Genomic DNA, 23,666 nt, shown 5'->3' with positions numbered 1-23,666 from the left:
CAGTATCCGCTGACCTGCTTCCCAGGACCCAGGGAAGGGGCACTGAACCAGCAAGCTGACCACAACCTGCGTAACTTCCCCGAGGAAGGCACCACCCAGCAAACTGAAGACACGCGCACACACACACACACACACACACACACACACACACACACACACGTGAACTTTTTCTTCGTGTTTTGATCCTTCAGGTGAAGCCCAGAATGGTTAAGCAACTTCCCTACCCTCAACACAGCAGGCAACACTAGGACTTACACCGGGGCCTTTTTGTCTATGTTGCCTGTATCTCATTCGGCACTGGCTAGTTTCTGAGCTCATGTACTGGCCTCGGTCAAGCAGTGCAAGCCTTGTGGATCTCTGTTGGGTCACTAAAGCCTCCTCTCCTGGGCCAGGCCACTCTGAAGCACGCACTGAAGAACTGGCAGGTATCTGGGAAAGTGACAGGCACCCCTCAGAACAGCCCCACCGCCGTGGCCTCTGGTGTGCCCTGGCATCTTTTAAAAACATCCTGTGCACCAGGTGCCCGTGGCTCACGCCTGTCATCCTGGCTACTCAGGAGGCTCAGATCTGAGGATGGTGGTTCAAAGCCAGCCTGGGCAGGAAAGTCCGTGAGACTCTTACCTCCAATTAACCACCAGAAAACTGTGGCTGTGGCTCAAATGATAGAGCACTAGCCTTGAGCTGAAGAGCTGAGAGACAGTGCCCAGGCCCAGAGTTCAAGTCCCATGACCCCCCCCCACACACACACACAAAAAAACTCCTGTGCAAGCCAAGCACCGTGGCTTACCCCTGCAATCCCAGCTTGTCGAGAGGCTGAGGTTTGGAGGCATGAGGTTCCAGGCCAGCCCAAGCAGAAAAGTCTGCATGACTCCATATCCAATTAACTGGCAAAAAGGTAGAGGCATGGCTCAAGTGGTCAAGTGCCATCTGTGAGCCCGGAAGCAAGTGTGAGGCCTCTAAATTCAAGCCCCAGTATACACACACACACACACACACACACACACACACACTCACATACACACATGCACACACATGCGCGCACACACACACTCACATACACACACATGCACACACAATACACACACATGCACACACATGCCATGCACACACATACACACGCACATACACACATGCACAGACACACACGCGTGCACACACACACACACACGCTGCCGCCTGTCCGTTAGTTTCTGGTCAGTGTGGCAGGGGTACAGTGGGCAGCATGTGGTCACACGCTTCAGGGTGGGACCGTGACTAGAGCCAGGGTGACCAGAGTGGCGGGGCCAGCACGGAGAGGCGCACGGAGGCCCGCGGGCTGTGCCCCCACCATCTCAGGCCTGGACATCAGGTGACGCCAGGAGGGCCTGGAACCTTCTCGCAGGTCCCCTCCCCACTGCTCAGGGTTCCCTTCTTTCGGAGGGGCCAGGTGTATCCCCGGCTCAACCCTGAGCAGCAGGTTCGAGTCCCCGAGAGCTCAGTGTGTTTTTCAGACAAGCCAGTGGCGGTGCCCGCAGGTTCCTCACCACCCGCCTGCCCGTGTCCCCGCGATGCCTCCTCGCGCGGCCCTGTGGTGACTGGGAGGCCCTGCTGGCTCTGGGCGCGTGTAACTAAGCCACGCATGGGCCCATCCGCGCCCGGCCGTGCCCCTCTCCCGGCCTGCCTCCTCCCACTCACGTGAAGACCAAGTGCCCCCAGCGCCGCAGCTCGGCCTGCTCCTGCGTGGAGGCCTCCGGCGTGTCGTGCTGCAGCCTCTGCTTCACGCCCTTCATGCCTTCCTGGCCTCGCTCCCTCTCCTCGGCCTCCAGCTGCGAGGCCCGGGCCTCCGCCTCCCGCCCGTGCTCCTCCAGGATCTGCTGCAGGAAGAGCCAGGGCACGCTGCGCTTGAGCAGCTCCTGCGTCACGGCGGAGCTCTGCAGACGCCGCAGCTCCTCCGTGGCCTTGTCGGACAGCGACAGGGTGAGGGCCTGCAGCTCATCCAGGGCCGCGCGGTCCAGGTGCTCCTGCAGCTCCTCCAGGGCGGCGCTCTGCTCCGCCATCACGCCCCTCCACCTGCGCAGGTACTGGCTGGGGTCCTCGGGGGCTCGGGAGGCCACGCCCAGGCCCATCTGCTCCTTGCGCTGCTCCTTGTGCTGGCAGGGGATTGAGAGGGCATTAGTCAGTCCGTCAGGGCTCAGCAGGCTCAGCCCCGCGGAAGACACTGGGGGACTCGTTCCAGGGGACACAGAAGGATCGGCAGCTCCCGATCGCAGCCCTGGTGTCTCTTTCCCCCACAGGAGCCACAGAGGGAAGGGGAGCCCCTCAGCCTGGCACGCCGCGTGCCCTGGCGCGGGCTGGTCCAGGCAGCTCCCCTCCAGCTCTGCCCGGCCTCTGTACGCTCCGGCCTCGAGGTTTCCCGCGGCTCCCAACCACACAGCACTCTCGGGCCCGAGCACTCAACCTGAACAAGACACCACCGCCTCGCGGCGTTCCGCGGTGTGCACATCGCCTCCCACGGCGTCAAACGCACCCTTGGCCTTTGTCCTTGGGGCTCACTTAGGCTGCAGATGCTCTGCTAAGGCTTCCCGGGCCTCCTCCAGGCCCCAAGAGCGAACTGAGCCTGGTGCCAGGTGACCACATCTCTGTCAAGGCTGACAGACAGCGGAGGGGTGTAGAGGAGGATGCTGACAGACAGACAGCAGAGGGGTGTAGAGGAGGATGCTGACAGACAGCGGAGGGGTGTAGAGGAGGATGCAGTTTACGCCCTAAGACAGTTTCTGGGTGCCCTTTGGAGGTCAGCTGCATACCAGAGATTGCCTTTGACCTGTGTGTGTGTGTGTGTGTGTGTGTGTGTGTGTGTGTGTGTGTGATCAATCCCCTCTTCTTACACGCCTGCCCGAGTGTCCTCATGTGCTGACAGCAATGGCGGCCGCTCGGGGCGCACATGGCCAGGGCCACCGAAGGGATCACCAGCACAGCGGCCTCTGTACCTTCTGCAACAGCTCTCGCCTTCTCTTAATCATTAGCTTTTGGCGGAGCTTTTTCTTTTCCTGCTTCAAGTCATTCTCCAATTTCTGCTTTATAGAAAAGACTTCTGTCTGGGCCCGTTCCAGCAGCAGCTCCATCTGATCGTCATCCAAGTACCCCGCCCTACAGGGAAAAGACACAAAGTGAGTGACCACAGGCTCCACCCACCTTCCAGGTGACTGTGGCCATGCTGCGCATCTCCACAGTCGTTCAGTGTGAATCTGAAATCACTTCCTCTTCAGGAGGAGGAGGAGCAACTCAGACATAACTGCAATAGCGGCAAGTGAGTGGCTGTCTGCGGAGATGGACGGAGAAAGCTCAGCCCGGGACAGACGTCTGTCAGGACAAGAGTGCTGAGAGAACGTGACATGGAAGGGACAGGGAGCAGAGAACTTTCCAAGAGGAGGTGCGGGCTCAGGAGCTGGTGCCAGGAGGAGCGGACCTGGGAATGCCCGGTGACCGTCCCGGGGCGTCCTTGACACAGCACGTACCCCAACAACGAGGGAACGTACAGACGTTCTCCTGCTGGGTCGGCAGGTATCTAAGGAACTCATGCTGACACGGAACTTCTAGTAAGACTGGCACACCAAATTCAAGAGGTGATTCACGCTGCTGGCAGAGCATGGGAGTTAGAGGGGTGCGTGGCCCTGGAGGGGCGTGGGCCTCTCTTTCCCACTCTGTCAATTTATTCGATGCCTCCGGACGTGCTTTAATGTGGCAAATGGCTCTCCACAGACACAGCCCCTCACGCTCAAACCACGAGCCAAGTAACCATCCCTAGTTTATCATTTAGCCAGGCTGCGGTGCTGTGTCTCAGCAACGGCAAAGGCCCAAGGTAGCCCAGGAACACAGGCAGCCACCCTAACGCAGCCAGCTTGCTAGGATCCCGAGTAGAACAGAAAGACAGAGGGAGGAGGAGCTGGGCCCTTGCTTCTGGCCCCTCCCATGGGCCCCTGCCCTGGACTGGGATTGGTATCAGGGGTCCCTGGCTTCCCAGGGGAGCTTCTGACTTGGGCTGCTCTGAAGCACCGGTTTTCCCAATGGCATAATTCCAGCTCATGGAGTGCAGACGCTGGGACTTCCAGCCTCTGTGATCACATCATTGCTGGTTTCTCTTGAGTCTCCATATGCCGGCACTGTTGGTTCTGCTTTCCCAGAGTCCTGACTCTCACACGGTGCCGAGTCCCCTCGGCTCCTCACCACGACCCCCTGCTCTGTCACCATCCCTGGGCAATGTCCCCAGCCCAGACTGCCAGGAGGCTTCCAGAAGGAATAGAAACAGGTTCTGGCCAGCCTTTAAAACCAGAATTTTAGAACAAGAGCACAGCCAATCCTCTCCGGCAACTGCTCGCCGCAGACAGGCGGCTGCGGCGTGTGCGGGGCAGGGAGGCTCCCTGTGTGTTTGTTCCCTTCGCTTCCGCGCAGCTAATCAACCTGCAGTGCTGAATGCATTAGCAGCTTGCTTGCTGTGGCGGGGGGAGTGACTGCATAATTCACACCTCGCAGAATCCTTCCAGAGGCAACTGTCCTCATAAAATGACCTCCAGCACAGAACCCATTCGTACAGCCCCCCGATAGTCCAGCCCGTTGTCTGTAGAGCTCGCAGCCTAAGGAGAACCCAGTTCATCGACTGTAAGTAAGCTGGCTCAGAGAAGGTCAGAGGAGGAACCCGAGCCTCCCTTGGCCCTGCGGTACCCCAGTACTGCAGAGAAAAAACCCAGAGCCCTCGACAAGCACCTGTGTTATTTGTACTAAGTGGCAAAGGCAAATGCTAGACCAGCGTATGGCAGGGCCATACACCACCCCAGGGTCAGTCCACTGAGCCTCTTTCATGGACTTTTCCACAGAGCATGGCTGGGACCTGGCCGTGGACACAGAAGTCAGCTGAGGACCTGCAGACTGAACCTGGGAGATTAGCAGAGCCCATCTCAGGTGTGTCGTGAGGGTGGTTTTCAGAGTGGTCACAGCCTATGGGCTCTGAACTGATCCATGCTTCCTCCCTTGAAGGCTCCGGCTTCACAACATGGAGGCATTAATGGGAGGAAATGGAAGGCGGGAGGTGTGGACTGATTGGAGGAAGCAGGTCATTGGGGGTGTGGCCTTGGGGGTCTCCTGTCCTGGCCACTTCCTGATTCCCCTTCTCTGCTTCCTGACTGTCATGAGTTCAACTGCTCTGCTCCTTCACCATGGTCTGAACCTCTGACCCAAGTAAGTAATTCCTCCCTTTAGGTATTCTTCAGGATGTTGGTCACGGCAATGCGTGAGTAGCTCTAGCTGCATACCATCGACAGTTGTCTTGGCTACTGTGTATGCTTTCAAAATCCATACTGCAGAGCTTCTCCACAGCTAGACAATTTATCTTAAGAATGAAATTCAAGGCAGGCACCCATGCTCACACCTGTAATCCCAGCTACTGGGATCTAAGGATCAAGGTTTAAGGCCAGCCCAGGCGGGAGAATCCATGAGACTCTTTCTTTTTTTTTTTTTTTGGGGGGGGAGGGGGGTCTGGTCGTGGGGTCTGAACTCTGGGCCTAGGCGCTGTCCCTCAGCTCTTCAGCTCAAGGCTAGCACTCTACCACTTGAGCCACAGTTCCACTTCTGGCTTTTTTCTTTTTGCTTATGTGGTGCTGAGGAATCGAACCCAGGGCCTCATGCATGCAAGGCAAGCGCTCTACCACTGAGCCACCTTCCCAGCCCCATCCATGAGACTCTTATCTCCAATTAACCACCAAAAAGCTGGAGAAGAGCAGTGGCTCAGTGGTAGAGAGACAACCTTGAGCAAAAACCAGTAAGGGAAAGCATGCAGCATGCACACACACAGAGGTCAGCAGCAGTGGTGGTGACGCAGGCAGGGCCCGCTCCGCCTCTTGGGGAGGGAGCCTGGTTACCTCTCGTGCCTCTGGATGAGGAGCGTCAGCTGAGCAGCCGCAGCGTTCAGGAGGCCTTGCACACGGGTCTCTGTGGACTGCAGGCTCTGGACCAGGTATTCCCGGTGGCCAAACCTCTTGCTTAGATGGTACCTCTTGGTAGCCTGGAGGAAGTCCATGACCTCCTCTACATTCTCCTATTCAAAAAATTATGTATTTTTTTAGCCGGGAGCTGGTAGCTCACACCTATAATCATACCTATTCAGGAGGCTGAGATCTGAGGATGCCGGTTCAAAGCCAGCCAGGGCTGGAAAATTTGTGACTCTTAGCTCCACTTACTGACTAGAAAAACCAGAAGTGGAGCTGTGGCTCAAAGTGGCAGGGCACAAACCTTGAGCAAAAGTGCTCAGAGACAGCACCCAGACAGTGTAAGCCCCATGACCACCAATACGTACATACATATATGCATATATATACACATATACACACACATTAGGTATCCTTAATTATAATGCCGAGAAATCTTTGTAAATACTTAAAATCCTTTTTCCCTTTCAGAGAGTTGCCCGGAATTAGCCCTGCTCACCTCCATACCACAACGAACACGTCTAAGATGACGAGGTGAACGCCATCACGCCCCTTCACGTCAGAAAAGACTGGGGCTCAGGGAAGCCGGGCAATCCGCCCAAGGACCAGGATGAAGGAGGACATTAGCATCACCCAGGCCCACCTAAGCCCACGGCCTATGTTCTGGCCACCCACTGCGCCCCTGTGGAATCTCACCCCTGTATCAGAGGGGAGACAGTCAGCTCGCTGCCGCCCCACAGAGGTGAGCCACAGTGTGACTGGAGGGAGAGAATTCCCCGAAGACCGTGGAGAGCCCGAGCGGGCCTCACCTGGATTGCAGAATAATCCTGCAGCAGGATTTCAGCCGCCTCTGGCTTCAGTTCCCCTCTGAAAACTGCACTTTTTATCTGGGTGAAGAAGATGCGCTGTAGCTCGTTTCTCTGGGAGACAGCCAGCTGCCTGTGCGCCTGTGCAAAGTCTTCCTCTTGGTCCAGAGCCAGTGACCTCATCAGGTGCTCCTGCTCCAGGCTGTGCAGGCTCCGCAGCAGGCTGCTGCACTCGGCCGCGGACTGTGGAGAGAGCAGGCAGCGTGGGAGACATGCCACATGGAGCACAAAAACATCTCGCACAGCATGCGTGCAACATGCAGACACGCATGCACACTCAACCCAGGCGTGCACTGCACTGGGTGTGTACATAATATACACATACTGTGCAGCACACGAGGGTCACACACACCCACAAGTGTATGCACACACATGTATACAGACCCAAAGGCACAGGCGTATGGGGCATGTTTCATACCCAGCCACACAATCACACCTGTGCACATGCACACACACGCACACACACACCCTCCCACGATTACACAGATGAAGCTGCCTCGCCCTGAGAGATGCTATTGCAGCCTGCCAACCCATCATCTGTTTTTCCAGAACTATCATAATGTGGAAAATTCATAGGGGTGAAATGCTGCAAATCCAACAGCTTTGAAAAAAGCCCCCCCCCCCCCGTTTTTTTTAAAAAAGAAGAAACCTCTTAAGTATGAATGGATTGCACAGATAGGCCCACGGATTATTTCCATCCTCATCTTTGATTCTCAACCTAGCCGAAGAGATAAATAGCAGCATACGCCCTCTAGAGAGCTGACCGTGGCGGCACAGGTCCAGGGCTGTGTGTGTACCAGGGCCAGGCCAAGCAGTCAGGAAGGTAGAGGGCTAAGCCACAGCGGGCCAGGGCTGGAGAGCCTGCAGGCTACAAGGAAGACTGGACTGTTCCATGTTTTCAGAACAGTGTTGGTCACCAGGCTCCCTACTGCCCAGTTGGCCCAAAATCTGGGCAGGAAAGGGGTATATTATAATCCAGGGCCTCCCCCCAAGAAATCCAGTAGAGAACACACAGCAGCCCCTACCCTGAAGACAATCAGAGCAGAGCGGGTGAACGAGGCTGGAAGTCAGGGCTTTCTTCCGCCAGCCACCCCGCCAGCTCCATACCCATGTTTAGTTTTCACTGTAACCACCAAATAAGAACTGGGTCTTTTTAAAAAGCTTGTTCAAGCTGGGTGCCAGTGGCTCACGCCTGCAATTCTAACTACTCAGGAGGATTTTGGGTTCAAAGCCAGCCTGGGCAGGAAGTCCATGAGACTCTTCTCTCAATTAACTACTGGAACTGTGGCTCAAGTGACAGAGCACTAGCCTTGAGCACAAAAGCTCAAGGACAGAGCTCAGGCCCTGAGTTCAAGCCCCAGGACTCACACACACACACACACACACACACACACACACACACACACATTAGTCCCAGGCCCAGCTAACCCCTGCCCTCTAGCACTGATAAGACTGAACTCCAAAACGTGCCCACACACTCCAGGCTGCCAGGCATGGAGGTCTTGTGTGAGGGAGAGAAGCCACCAGGCATGAGAAACACTGGGAGTGGTAGGGACTGGGCTAAGGAGGGCAAACCAGTCCTGCCCACACGGGTAACTACAGCCAGCCCACCAAAGGGGGCGCTGTGGAGTACAGCCCCCACGTGGCCACGTGGCCGAATCTCCTTGTTCCTTAAGGGAAACTAGAAATCTGCATTTTCATGTAGGTTTACATTCTAGCTACTATCAACAAGTACACACTTCTAAAGGAGTACTAAAGTACTGAGTGCTCACCAGCAACTTCCAGCGGAACTTCCCAATAAAATAGACTTTGGGGGAAGGAGGGAGTGGCCTGTGGCCAGCTGTCCCAAGCCACGTCATGCACCATCAGAAATGTGAAATCCCACTCAGGAAATTATGAGTATGTTAAATTATGTTGCTTGTACTCAATTTAGCAACGGAGGCAGATTGTAAAACCGCCTTACAAAAATAAACCCATCTGAGTGGGTTCAGTGGACGAATTCTCCCGTATAATGAGCCTTTTCCTTTCAGATGCTCATAAGGGAGTCAGGGAGGCTCCAGCAGCCTCCAGCTTTGCCAGCCTTCTGTCCTTACAGAGCCCCAAACACTTGGTGTCAACACAGGGCCCATAGGAGAAGCTAGCCTGGGAGTGGCCACAGGAAGCCGGCGGAAGCAAGAGGAGATGGCAGGGCCCTAGGAAAGTCAATGTGTAGATGGAGCGGGGCTTACATCAATTGAGAGACAATCCCAGAGGCCTGGGGAGCCACCAGGAGCTTGATCGAGTGAAGAAGGAGCCAAGGGAACACAGACCTGCCACCATTCTTGACTGGACCTGTGGCCTCCACCAAAGGACACATTTCTGTTACGTGAAGCCACCAGATTCACAGTAATGCATTCTGACAGCCAGAACAAATGCATAAGCGAACACAGAAGTCAAACCTTCCACAGTCCACATACAAGAGGGGTAGAAGACACGCAAGGCCCCGGCCATGGGGAGTCTCCCTCGTTCTCCCTGCTCAGCTCACGCCTGAGCAAAGTCCCCAGTGCCAACACTGCAACCTAACGCCTATTTGTTCACTGCCAGGGCGCCTGCGTGAGCAGCCAAGAGGGACTGAGAAGTGGGATTCAAGATCAACTTTCCAAGAAGTTGTAGGGCCTCCCCACAACGGCAGGTGCCCCACACAAGTTACACAGGCTCATGGCCACTGAACAAGCCATTTCCTCCCCAGAGGAAGGCAGCCATGGTGCTACGGGACCCCTGGGGAGACTCTGCTTCTTTCAAGGCAGTGAAGGAGAAGAAACAAGAGCTACTCTAATGTCAGCCAGCCTGCCGAGAGCCTTGACCAGAGCTCTGAGGGCCGCTGCACACCCCGCACGGTGCGCTGCCTGCAGCCCAGGGCCGGTGGCTGCTTTGTCCGCATTGCCCCTCCCAGCCCTTCCTGAGAGGTGGTGTCACTGGATTTAGAAAGGCTAAGGCCACTGTGTGTCGGTGGCTCATGCCTGTAATCCTGGCTACTGAGAGGCTGAGATAGGAGGACTGTGGGTCAAAGTGAACTCAGGCAGGAAAGTGTAAGCCAAAAAAGTGGAACTGTGGCTCAAGTGGTGGAGCACCAGCTTATGCAAAAAACAAACAAACAAAAAAACCTCAGAGCCCTGAGTTCAAGCCTCAGGACAAGTACCCTCCCACAAAAAAGGCTAAGATTATGAGGAGCAGATCTAGAGCCCTGCATAGGAATGAACTGTGATTCAGCAGCTGGCAGCCTAGACAAGAATGCACACACCCTGCCACCACACATCTGTGCACCAGCTCTACAAGCAAAGCCTCTCTTCTACTCCCATGACCCGCCCTGCACCACAGACAGAGCTGGGGTACAGCGTGGCTGGCTTCACATGCGTTCAGTGCAGGAGCCTTCAACGATTCAATGCAATTATCCTTCAACGCACTATGAACTTCTTGAATACCAGAACCATATCTTGTTCAATTCTACCATCAGTGCCCAGACCAGCACTGAGACAGTAAGTAGTCAATAACTGTTCAGTAAATGAATCCTGGATGGATGGATGGATGGATACACGGACACATGGCTAGGAAGATGTATATGTAGGTTTGAAACTGGATGAATATGTGGGTAAATGGGTAGCATGAGTGGATGGATGGAAGGATAGGTGAGTAGGTCAGGGGATGGATAAATGATAGACAGGTAGATGGATGTGTGGACAGACAGATGTATGGATAGACGGATGGATGGATGGATGGATGGATGGATAGATTTGTGGGCAGGGGATGATTGGATTTCGGGGTGAGCAGGTAGATGGATGGATGGACAGACGCAGAGGTGGGCGTGTGGATAAAGTATGCCTGAGGCGGGTGAGGTACATGAACCCCTTGGAGCTGACCTACCCTCTCACTAACGCGTTTCAGCAGCTCTTCCACCTCCTCCATCGCCACCATCTCCCTCTGATACTGGCTCTCTGTCTTCTTTCTTGCGTCCAGGTCACATTCAGCTGTCAGGGCCAACATCTTCCGGTCATACTCCTCCCGAATTTCATTTTCCAGCAGCAGAAACTGCCTTTTGAACGCGGCGCCCAAGGTCCGCTCTGCCTGGGGGCTGAGGTGGCCGCTGCTGGTCAGTGTCTTCAGCAGAAGGACAACGATATCCTTGCTGATTTGGGTTCGGCAAGCCTCCAGGTCTGCATCTGCTCGATTCAGGGTCGCAATCTCCAATCTGGAGGACACAGGTGAAAAGAACTCCATTACACAGAGCTGCCACCAAACTAAGAGCTCCTTGCGTGTGGACTGTAGGTAAGGACTCCTTCCTCCACCCAGCTCTGCTTCCTTTCTTCCCTCCTTCTCCACCCAGACTCTGAAGGTCAGTCAATGAAACAGTCTGTAAGGTTCCATGCTAGAACAATAGGGCAAAACACATATAAAGGGGCTGGGAATGTGGCTCAGTGGTAAGAGTGCTTGCCTAGCATGCACGAAACCCTAGGTTCAATTCCTCAGTACCATGTAAACAGAAAAAGCTGGAAGTGGTGCTGTGGCTCAAGTGGTAGAGTGCTAGCCTTGAGCCAAAGAAGCTCAAGAATAGTGCCCAGACCTGTGTTCAAGCTGCAGGACTGGACAAAAATAAAAACCACATATAAAACACGATGTTTGCCAAGAAGAAGATGGCCAAGGGGATGTGATTATTTCTGGAGAATTGACTTCATGGTAAATTAGCAATCAACCTATGGACATGACAATTAAATAGAACGTTGTACCATGGATCAGATCTGGATACAGAAAAAAATCAAATTAAAAAAAAAAAAACAACAGGAAATGTGAAGAAAAGGCCTTTACTTAATAGCAACAAATCAACGGTTTGTACAGCAACTTACCATAGTAACTATGAGACATTAACAATAGGGAGACTTGGTGTGTTGCTGTTCCAATTTTTCTGATAAATCTAAAACTGATCTAAAAGAAAGGTTGACTTGAAAAGCATTTGAAAGAAATTTCACAGGGCCCCAGCATTTCTAACAACTGTGTTAGTGGCGCCATCACCAGACACACAGTAACAGCAGCCTGAACTCCAAAACAGATGCGTTTGTGGTAGGTGAATTACATTTCTCTAAAGCGAGAAACACATGCGCTTCCCATACAAGTAGGATCCGACTTTAGAAGACTTACTCCTCTAAGGCCTGAAGCATGCTCCCAGGATCCTCAGAGGTCAGGATGTCCACCACCTGGTCATTAAGGGACAGGTCCTCGCTCACACCATCAGCCAAGGCAAACGGCGAGGACTCCATGTTGTTCTCGAGATGTTTATCCTGCAGCAAAGGTGCACAGAGAGAAAGGCCGTGTGGGCTTCACTGGGAACACTATACCCTGGGGACACTTAGGAAAGACAGGCCACCGTACTTCCGTGAGTCGCCCATGTCTCATCAAAGAAGGGAATCTAATGCCTTGGCCCTGAACAGGGTGCTGTGTGGGTAAAGCAAAGCAGGAGGGAGGAAAAGCCTTTCCTCTCAAGAAGATTCCACTCTGCCACCTTCAGGTAGAGAAAAGCATAACTATCATCCTGGACCTCAACATCACAGATCTGGCTGGCTTCTAAGCAACATCGCATCACAAGAGATGAACAGAAAGCCACTGGAGACAGCCCAGCCCAACTCCAAATGCACACGTGTGACATCCGCTCTGTCCTAAGATCATTCCTTTACCGAAAGGGGGGATGGCTGCGGCTCACGTCTGGGAATTCCTGCCCTTGTGCCAGCTATTGTCTGGGTTCTTTGCTCGTGCCATCTTGAAAGTGGCAAAACAACAGTGCTAGTGTCCACTTTGGACACAAAGCAGCTGAGGATCAGTGTGCAGAAGGAAGAGCAGAAGAGAGCCGGGCTGGGGCCTGCCCTGGTCGCTGCAGCTGGGTGCACCCCGTGGGTGCTTTGTTCTGAGCGCTGTGCACCTCCGCAGGATCTTGAAGCTTGAAATCACTCAAGCTCTGCTCTTCCCCCATAGCTCTGACAGGAAAAGCCTCGGCCTCTGGGGAGTGAATCCCACCCTCTGTCAAAGAAGCAGGGTAGGCAAGGCTCTCCCGATGGCTGGCAGCCTGGGGACACTGCACAAGGTCTGAGTGCATGGCCATTTCTCTACCCCTCACATGTGCCTGCCAAGGAGACTGGGCTGACTTCACTTAGAAATAGCAGTGCTCACCGGGCACTGGTAGCTCACGCCTGTAATCCTAGCTACTCAGGAGGCTGTGATCTGAGGATCGGGGTTCAAAGCCAGCCTGGGCAGAAAAGTTTGTGAGACTCTTATCCCTAACAAACCACTGGAAAACTGGAAGTGGATCTGTGGCTCAAAGTGGTAGAGCATTATCCTTGAGCAGATAAACTCAGGGACAGCGCCCAGGTGCTGAGTTCAAGCCCTATGACCAACCAAAAAAAAAAAAATGGCAGTGCGCCCCCTCAGGAGTCAGGACAGGTATACAGTGGCTGTCCTCATCCCTCATCTGGGACAGGACCTCCTGCATGTAGACAGAGACAGGCCCCAGGAGACAGGCCCAGCCTGGGCTCCGCCACTCAGCAAGCTGCTCAGGCCTCAGTTCCTTCCACACATGGAGAGGGAGGAGGACACAGAGGGCCTTTCCTGGGATTGGGCCTGGGGTGACCCTGAGTCACTGCAATTGCAGCCTGCAAACAGCTGAAAGAGATCTGGAATGTTCCTGACAAGAGAGGAAGGATGAGGATCTGAGGTGACGGTGTGCTCATGACACTGACGGAGTCTGCGTATGTTGAAATGTCACACGCTGCACCCCATAACTCGGTATCAGTGTTCCGTGTCCGCTGAAATACCATAAATATAATCTACAGAAGAATCATCGAGAAAGAACTAGCGGCAGGGAGGCACCCGGACGAACACAGCGGTCTCTGAACCCTCGGGGTCACCAGGCCGGGAGACTCACCAGGCGCCTGGCCAGCGCGCTTCCCTGCAGACAGCGGCACCGCACCAGGAAAAAGAGCGCAGCCCAGCTCAGCACGAAGGACAGGACGAAGGCGGCCACAAAGCCCGCTGCGTGGAGACCGTGGCTGGGCACAACCTGCGGGGACAACAGCGGGCCGAGGTCACACTGGTCACTCTGCCTGTCCATCCCCACCCCCAGGGGCAGCAGCAGGCCACGGGCCTCAGCAGGACACACACCATCAGAGACCCATCCCCGTTTGGACCTGGCTCCCACAGCGACTGTCCGTGTCTGACTGGCCCTCTCCGAGCCAGGCTTTCCTCTAGTGTCGAAGGAAGAGACGTGTGAAGATCTGCACAGAGCAGAGAAGACAGCAACCGCCGGCACTCCACATCAGAAACGAGCCCGTGCAAGGCATCCCTGGGCTGTCAAAGCCTGGGCAGTCTCTGTTTCCAGAGGCCACGAGGAGATGCGGTGTGGTCTGTGCCCACCCGAGGGGCAGCCAGGATCACGGGGCAGGGGAGGAGACCGTGGCAGGGACATGCGGCTACAGGTGGGTGGCACCCCTCAGAGCTCCTAAAAGCAAGGACACGTGCCCCCCAGAGCCCCCTGGAGGAAGGACTTACACCCAACTGCAGGCCACCAACCCGGTGATCAGCCAGCAGATGACAGCCACTCGCTTGCTGTCCCATGCCACCCAGTCAGCCGCAGTGGCGGAGCGCTGCAGGACCCTGAGAGCGGCCGTTCGGCCTGGCCAGGGGAGGGACAGGCAGCCCTCACTGCGCAAACTCCTGCCAGCGGGCCGAGGCTCTGCAGGCCGCAGCCCAGCCCAGCTTCTTCCACACACTCATCGGGGTCACTGACGGGGTGGGGTCAGAGGTTTGATACCTGGCTGGGCAGACTCAGCTCTGTACTCCTACCAGCACTGAATACGTGAAATCCTCCTTTGTCTCGACAGCTGCTTTGGGAGAAGTCAATCTATGTCAACAAGTTCAATAGCAACCACTTCATGTTCAAGGCTGCTAAGGATTCCTACTTCCTGTGCCCCAGGTTAAACCTGCAGGCAGATCAAGGAGGCCAGCCCAGCCTTCCAGACTGTCAAGCCTGAGCCTCTGTCTGGATGTTCACTGGAGCCAGGATCAAAGCCAAAAGCCACCTTATACTGCACCTCTGCCCAAGCCGCCTCCCGCTGGGAGCCAACACCCGCTCCACTGCTCACCTCTGGAGTCTTCAATTTTGATTAGCATCAAAAAGAAATACAGATTTCCCTTTCCAGGTGGAAGAAGCCCTGGGAGCCTAGAGCCCTGACTGCACACCTACTGCACAAAAAAAGCGATCAATACACTAGATACATGTAACGGTGCCTAGAGGTGATTTTAAATACGAGAAAGGAAACAACCACAAAATCTGTTTCTACAGAGAACAAAGGAGGTAGAGGTCGGTGCTGTTTCCACAGTTCTCTCTCCACAAAGGCAACCACTGTTTCCACAGAGTTCTAAAGAGGAATTAAGAGAAATCAATGATTTGATCACCCACAATCTGCCTATCTATGGCCTGGGTGGCTGTAGTATGTTGAACTGTCCCCCAAAACATATCCCCAGCCCTTATGACTGTGATCTTATTTAGAATATGGTCTTTATCGACGACAATCAAGTTAGAAGATCTTAGTTCCAGTGACTGTGTCCTCATAAAGAGAGGAAGATGCAAACACTGTAATACACAGACAAGATGGCCGTGCGAAGGAGGAGAGGTAAAATGAGGCAACCATAGGCCAAAGAAGGCCCGGAAAGCTGGGCAGGGACAGGGAGGCCGGATGATGCTCTAGGTCCTTTGGGGGAACAAGGCCCGCCAACGGGCTGGACCTCCAGCCTCCAGAGCTGTGGGTACATCCACGGCTGGCGTTTTAAGCTTGTGCTACGACCATCACCATCACCGTCACCACGGTCACCGCCACCACCACCACCAACATTGTCATCACCATTAACTTCATCATCATCACCGCAGTCACCGCCATCACCACCATCACTGCCAACACCATCGCCGCCACATCATCATCGTCATCACCATTAACTTCAGCCTCATCAAACCAAGACTGGGTGAGCATTACAGCTGAGCAGAGTACTGTGCTTGGAAAGCAGGAAACGATCTCCTCTCTCCTCCTCCTCTCCATCGCCCCCCGGCCCCCGTCCCTCCTTCACACAGGAGAGCAGCACAGCTGTTGGGCCACCTCTCTTTTTTCCCTTCCTACCTCCACCTTCTCTGAATCTCCATCTTGAAAGCTTGCCTTCCATCAGCCAAGCGCATGCCCAAGAGAACCGGGAGGGTGGAGGGGCCATGGCAGCCCGGTGGGTCAGGATCCGGCTTAACACGTCAACATGGCAGCGGGAGGAGGCCGGACCGGCTCTGCAGAGCCCTGCGCCCTCTTCCTTCCAACTCCCATGTTCCTAACACCAGCGACAGCTGCATCTCGGCAGAGCTTGGTTCTTGGGATAAGCCAGCCCTGACCCCTACCTCACCTACGGTGGTATCATGCTAAACCCTTTCCCATTCAAGTTTCCCCATGGCCAAAGAAGAATAAGGTCTCGAGGCATCGCTCTCTGGGAAAAACAGCTCCACAGGGTCCCTACCGCTGGCACCATCCTCATCCCACATTCCCACCAACACCGTCCCTGTCGCCATTAGCAACACCATCATCTGCACCCTCTTCATCAGCGCGTCGCACCACTGTCATCAACATCATCGTCAGCATCACCTGAGCACGGCCAAGTTCATCAGAACCACCGTCCGCACCACCACCAGCATTTCCACCACTGACATCACCACCACCACCATCACCAGCACTAACACCATCGTACCATTAACCGCATCAGCACCTTCACCATCACTACCACATCACCAACATCCTCATGACCACGTCGCCATCTCCTCCACCACCACCACCGTGATGTGAACTTCATCATCAACAAAACCACCCCCACCATCCCCGTCATGATCACCGTCCTCCGCCGTGATCATTAGCCTCGTCACGGTCTCCCTCATCCCCAGCACCATCATCTCTACCACAGCGAGCACGAACCGACAGTGAGCACTAGGCGCTGGTCCAAGTGCTTTTCATAGCTTAAACCATTTGAGCCTCACAACAATACAATGAGGAGGAGTCCTGATTCTCTAAATTATAAAGCCAGAGTATTAATTAGTTAGATAAATGGCCTGGATCACAACACAGGTGGTAAGAAGTGGACCAAAGGTTCACACCAGTCGCGTGGGCTGGCTGGTGGCCTTTGTGGCACAGCCAGGGCTTTTCCTCAGGACCTTTGACCCTGCCCCGCCCAAGGCTGGAGGGAACCCTGTCACTGTCAGCTGGCTCTGCTGACCTCAGACTGAGTGAGTGAGCCGCCCAGGAGTTTTGAATTCTTTAGTCTCTAGCCAAAAGCCAGTGATACAATCCCTTTACATAATCCCTAACCATTAACATTTTCATTGAACTTTCCCTTCAGGCCACACTTGAGGCCCCTTTTGATCTTTAAGAGAGCCCTTGGAATTCAGAATTCTTGTGTCTGTTTCACATGCATGTAAATGGAAGTTTGCTAGGCTACTACTTGCCTGAAGCTCTCTACTGAACTAAGTCCTGTGACTAGAGGCCTCCAGATCTTTCCCAGTGATTCTCAAACAGAGCAATAAACTTTCCTGACATCCAGCTAGTTCTCGAGCTGGGGCTGGAAGGACAGGAGGTGGGATGGGGAGGGGCAGACATACTTCAAGGAGCTCAGCATCCCACAAACATAAATATGGTGGTGCCCCTATCCCCCCCTCAGAAAACCAAAGCCAGGACGTACAAGGCCCCTGGCAAGGTAGGATGACATTGGGGCTGACATGGGCAGAGCCTACAGGTACAAGAGAAGCAGCCTAGGCCCCAAAAGACGTTTGAGAGCAAGCCAGGAACTTGTCATGTCTCTGAAGGGCTTGGGAGAATCGCTGTCAGGAGAAAGAAGTGTGGCCGATGAGTATTTATTTGAAAAGGACAAGTCTGCTGCCCTGCGACTTCCACCTGGAGACGGGAACTGGGCTCAGGAAGAAGTGACAGGCTGCGGGGCAGGCTGTGCAGTGCGGCAGGAGAGCTGGTCAGAGCTCAGACAACTCCCAGCTGGGCCCGACTCCCTGGGGCCTGGGCTCCCCTCCCTAAGAGGCAGGTTCCTCATCTGTAGAAGGAGGACCGGAATAGCGCCTAAGGTTCCTCGGGAAGTTACAAATGAAAACACCAGCCACCCAGAAATCTCTCAGTATGGAACCATCAGTGATTTCTTAGTATGTAATGACTGAAAGCAGGTGTCTTAGCCAAAAACCTGTCCCAAAACGTTCCCACCGCACAATGTAGACCCAAGAAATGGAAAGCAACCAAGCTTCCTGATAAGAGAAAACAAGCTGTACACCCACACAATGGAATAGTACTCAGCCATAAAAAGGAGGGAAACTCTGCCACACACTACAACAAGGAAGAACTGGAAACCACAGGGCTAAGGGGAAGAAGCGAGGCACAGGGGGACCCCACGCAACCCCGAAAACATGAAATGCCCAGCGACAACAGGCAGGTTAGCGGTCACCAGGGGCTGAGGTGGAGAGGATGGGAGCATTCCTCCTCCTGAGGTGTTCTGGATGAGAATGTTCTGGAACTAGATAGGGGTGCTGGGTGCACAACACAGTGAACACACTCAATGTTAATAGATTTTATGTGCAAGTTATCACACACACACACACACACACACACACACACACACACACACACACACACATCTATGACAGAGGCCTGAAGCACACTGGAATCAAGTCACAACACCTGAGCTGGTGGAAGGAAGTGGCGTAGAGAACATGGAAGAGACAGTCAGCCGATGCAGTGTGAGGGTGCTGGAGGGGGGGAGCAAACAATGCTCCTCAAGATGGGAGACTGGGGCTGGTGGAACCCAACGCAGCACCACAGCTGTCAGACTCACGCTATGGCGCCTGAGAACACCCCCAGATCAGTGCGGTGAGACCCCCACCACACATCACTGTCAGGGCAGAGTCTAATCGGCTCATTGTCTTGGAATTTAAAGAGAGAGGGAGAAGGGTGGCGGAGTGTCTCAACCCCCGGCACCCTCTCCCTCCCCTCCCTGCCAGCCTGCCGCCCGCCCCGCACGCCGGCTGCAGCAGAGCCTTCCATGAGCTCCAGCCCCACCGTGAAGGACAGCGCTGCGAGACAAACACGCCTTTCACAAGGAATGCGTGACACACAGGCGGAGAATCCAACGCCAAGCTACAAAGACATACGAAAAGGCTGTTGGGAGTTTCGACGTCAATTATGTACTAAGTGCCCGCAAAGACGTGTGCGTGAGAAACGAGCTTTGGCAATGGTTCTCCCTCGTGGTGGGAACGCTGCTTCCGCAGGCAGCTGGGGGGGGGGGGGGGGCATGGGAAACAGAGCGGGCCAGATATCCGGGGGCCATTTATTAAATTCTATCCGGGGGCCATTTATTAAATTCTGCCCACCGACTCCCCAAAACACAGAGAAGGTGAGAAGGAAATGCACGACCAGAGACAATGTCCCCTTGGAAGAGACTTTTCATAACTGTGTTGAAATTCTGTGCCTCGAGCTTAAGATGTAAGAAGCAGAGCGTGCAAGGGCTTCAGCCAGCCTTTGAGGGGCCGCTGTGAGGTCCCCCAGGGCAGAGCCCTGGCCGCAGGGGGTGCTCGGGGTGACCCCAGGCACAGAGGACCACAGCTCCTACCACAGCCTGGCAGAGCGTGGATGAGGAACGATTCACGCGTCTCGGTTCCCGACTGCAATGCCCACACCATCAGGACCCTGGCCAGTTCCCAGACTGCGCTGGACCTGAGCTGCTCAGAGATGAGGGAAGGGGACCAGATCATCTCCAAGCAGAACTCCTCCTCGGAGGTGAGCAAACCCCATGTGTGTCATGGTGAGGGGGACTGAGCTGGCCCACCCCACAGAGAACGCTCACTCTCTTCTCGGCCCTCCCTCCCCGTCTCCCATCAGTCCTCGGTGTCCACACGATCTGTATTTCCAGTCACACACTCGGTTCTAAGTATGCACTGTAGAAATGGTGAGGTTAGGGGACATCTGCATTCCCACCCTGTCTCAAGTCCCATTCCTCAAAATCTCATCCTGGGCCCACGGGGCCCGAGGGGCCACCTGAGGGTGAGATCTTAACAGTGCTGCAAGTAGCGACATGGCATCAGGGAGGAGAAGAACCTGACACGATCAACTTCACTGAGCAAAGACGCATGCGGCTCATGGTTTTCGAGCCCTCGGTCCATCATGGCCGGGAGAGCAAGGCAGAAAAGAGTGCACTCTTTCTTCCTATTTCCTGTCCATCGTGAAGTCTCACATCCACATTGGACAGAGCTCCCCAAATGGGTTCCCAGCCCGAGGGCACCTGGGCAGGGGCAGCTTGCATGAGACGGGCCTTGCTTCCCCCTAAGCCCCAGAAAGGCCTATGCCATCCACACAGGGGGCCTGGCACAAAGGGGGGAGACACAGATATCCCCCACGCGAAGTCCTGCGCCGCTCATTACAATCACGTGCTGACCAGCCACCTCCTCCGCAGATGACCATCAGCTCTGTGGAGGGGTGCTCACCAGGGGAGTGTCACCTCAAGGTCAGGCACTGGGAGGGACACAGAACGAACCAGCCAGGTCGCCCTTCCCCTGGAGCTCAGAGAGCCACACACAGATCTGTGCCCTTGTCCCAACCACAGACTTGCTAGAAGCAGCCTCGGGCTGCTCCTGTCCGTTCCACGCGGGGTGCCAGGCCTGCGGTCCACCGCGGGGTGTGTAAGCGCAGCCTGGACACAACACTCTGCCTCCTCCTTGTTAGGCAAGAAAAAGAGGTGACAGACCACAGACACGGCTATCCTGTGATGGCCCGCGGTGAGGCTGGGGGCCACAACTGACGCCTGGATCTGAGGTTTCCAGAGCCTTCCGGGACAGGCTGGGTGTTCTCTTTGGATGTCACACAGGCTGGACATCTGCTGTCCTCAAGTCTGGGGCCCTGGTACAGGCCAGGCGTTAGGTACCCAGATGGCGGGGGCCCTGTGGGAACCCTGGCTCTTCTCTGAGGAGTTTCTCCATAGACTATCACGGCTCAGGGCCAGGGAATCCGTGGGACAGCGTGTTCCCCGGTGAGGGGACTTGGCAGCTTGGGTCTCCACGCTCTGCTCATGTCTTTCTACTTTGCTGACTTCACTGGAGTCAGTTACAGCTATCATAACCTGCTCCATAAACCCTGTATCTGTGTTCTTGCTCTGGAGCACACTGACTGACACACACAGCGGGTGAACCCTCAACGTTATGTGAATGTGTGCATGTGGGCTGTGAACGATCCCACTGAAGAACATGGAAAAGAACTCACGGGACACAGCGTAACTCCTGCCTGACCCCCTGATCTGAAGACAACACATCACCGAGATGTGGTGGTAAACGCCGCGGACAGGACGGAGCAAAGAGAGATGCAGATAGTACCGCGGTGTCCAGGCTATGCATAGCCCATCCAGCCCAGACAAAAGGCCACCTAGGAAACCAGCCAGGCAGCCCCAGCGCCCCCAGGGGCCCGAGACCCTGCAGGGAGCCTCCAGCATCAAGGTCAAGGTAGGTGAGGTCAAGGTAGGTGGCCAACCCCCCACAAGCCTAAGGGAACATGCACGGGAAGGCTGTGTGGGGCACCAGGGCACACTTTCTCTCTTACCGTTATCTCTTCCTCTGCTATTAGGGTGACGTGGGCTTGGAGCTCTGTTCGGTTCTAGAAAAAGGAGAAATACTTGGGTCAACCATGGGGTAACATTCTGGCTCCTTCCAAGTCAACGTGGCCGGGCAGGTTCCGAGCCGCTGGCTGAGGTCAGGCGGAGCGTGTGGGGGTCAGGGGGCCCCTGGAAGGCGGGAGGGGGGGGCAGGCCTGTGGGTGAGACACAAGCGCCAAGTTCCCTGAAGAGTCATGCCGTGACCCTGCAAGGGACCTGGGTGCTCCCCCCTGGCGTGCCAGGCATGTCCCAGCCGGGCACCTGTACTCTGAGCATCTGCCTCCCAGAGGTGTGCGGACTCCCAGGTTCAAGTGCACGCTCATTCTGACACACAGATCCTCGAACCCCAACGCCCCAGGGACTGTTCCCACCCTCTCAATACTGCCCTGCCCAGAAGCACAGGAATGGAAACACGAGGGGGGTGTCATGCTAGGTCATGTGGCAGCACCACACGGCATCCACCCCTCTTCCTGGGGAATGCAGCAGCGGGAGGGACGGCATCACAGGGCGGTGGTGGAAGCCAGGCGGCCGGCGTGCACCTGACTCCGTCCCTGGTCAGCCTTCTCCCTGGGGCCTGGTATAGAACCGTCCTGCACCTGGCGAGTCTGGACACTGGAGCGGTGCACAGACAGCAGGCTGTACAGCCAGAGCCGTGGTGGGCAGGAGAAGAGCTGGGCTACTCGTTCTAGTTACTACTGGAAGCACGAGGACTGCCGGGCACAGGTCAGCCTCCTTTACCCAAAATGTGTGTGACCAGCAAGCTTTCAGATTTCAGCTTCTTGGGCTGGGAAGGTGGCTCAGTGGTAGAGTGCTTGCCTTGCATGCATGAGGCCCTGGGTTCGATTCCTCAGCACCACATAAGCAAAAAGAAAAAAGCCGGAAGTGGCGCTGTGGCTCAGGTGGTAGAGTGCTAGCCTTGAGCTGAAGAGCTGAGGGACAGCGCCCAGGCCCAGAGTTCAGGCCCCACGACCGGACCCAAAAAAAAAAAAAAAACAGATTTCAGCTTCTTGGAATATTTGCCTATGCCTGGGTGTATCAGCACATAGCTGCAGACGTTTGCATAGATCTTATGGGTGGATGGGACTAAGTCTAAACGCCAAACTCATTATGACCCTGAGCTTTAGTGCAGCTGCATGCTGACTAGGACTTCTCACACCCAGACATGAGTAGAAACTTTCTACTCATGGTATCATGTTGGTGCCCAACAGACCTCAGAGTCTGCAGCACGGGGGAGGTCTCTAGGCTGGGCTTCCTGTTTGTAGCCTGGTCTTAAAGTCCATGAGCTCAGCAACCTGCCCAACTCCCAAGCCAGTACTATGACAGATTTCTCTGCCTCCAGTGCTGGTCCAGCTGCTGAGGGGAGGAGGCAGGGCTACCTCAAGTCCACCTGAAGCAGCAGGTGACCAAAGGAAAGCCTCCACGGACACCAAACTACTAGGAGTCAAAGTTCAGGAGGGGCAGGCTTTTTGAAGCTGAGTCTTTACGGAGTGGATGATTGCGGAGCAGCCCCTGGGCTTTCTGGCCTGGCATCACGTCTGCTCTGATGTATTTATGCCCATGTGTGTGTCAGAACCTCTGGGATGGCTGTGTGGGGATTAATCCATGGTCCCCATTCTGTGGCATTTTGCGTTGCACAAGTTTATCTAGTGGCTCATTATACTTGTCATTCTAGCTACTCAGAAGGCTGAGATCTGAGAATCACCATTCAATGCCAGCCTGGGGTAGAAAAATCCATGAGACTCTGATCTCCAGTTAATCACCAAAAATCAGAGGTAGAGCTTGGCTCAAGTGCCAGAGCATCAGCCTCAAAAGCTAAGTGACAGTGCCCAGGTCCTGAGTTCAAGCCAATATAGCACTAAGAGAAAAAACATGTGAAGTCTATCTTCTGAAATAAAGTAACAAGTCACTGAGGCTACTCACAGGGCAGAGAGGCCATACCCTTATTCCAGTGTGGTATCAGAGAGGGAGGGAGAGGGAGGGAAAGGGAGGAGAGAACAAGGAAGAAAGGAAAGAAGGGAGAAAGGGAAGAAGGGAGGGAGTGAGAAGGGAAGGAGAGAAAGAGGAAAAAAGAAAGAAAAGAGAAAAAATAAGGAAGAAAAAAGGAGGGATGGAG

General features: G+C 54.8%; 1 protein-coding gene across 2 annotated transcripts in view; it reads right to left on the bottom strand.

The window, feature by feature from the left end:
• Evc2 (EvC ciliary complex subunit 2) overlaps nt 1-23,666 on the bottom strand; it is a 53,506-nt gene that overhangs the window by 23,481 nt on the left and 6,359 nt on the right. For both annotated transcript variants that reach the window (XM_042670304.1, XM_042670305.1), the window contains 8 exons: nt 21,502-21,555; nt 13,767-13,901; nt 11,993-12,132; nt 10,724-11,048; nt 6,767-7,006; nt 5,892-6,067; nt 2,967-3,126; nt 1,675-2,129 (listed from right to left, as the gene is read on the bottom strand). In XM_042670304.1, the coding sequence (XP_042526238.1) occupies nt 1,675-2,129; nt 2,967-3,126; nt 5,892-6,067; nt 6,767-7,006; nt 10,724-11,048; nt 11,993-12,132; nt 13,767-13,901; nt 21,502-21,555 (1,685 nt within the window). The remainder of the gene's footprint in view (nt 1-1,674; nt 2,130-2,966; nt 3,127-5,891; nt 6,068-6,766; nt 7,007-10,723; nt 11,049-11,992; nt 12,133-13,766; nt 13,902-21,501; nt 21,556-23,666) is intronic.

Source organism: Dipodomys spectabilis, unplaced genomic scaffold, assembly GCF_019054845.1.
Source record: "Dipodomys spectabilis isolate Male_0828 unplaced genomic scaffold, ASM1905484v1 ptg000532l, whole genome shotgun sequence".
NCBI lineage: Eukaryota > Metazoa > Chordata > Mammalia > Rodentia > Heteromyidae > Dipodomys > Dipodomys spectabilis.
This window is presented reverse-complemented; position numbering and strand designations above follow the sequence as displayed.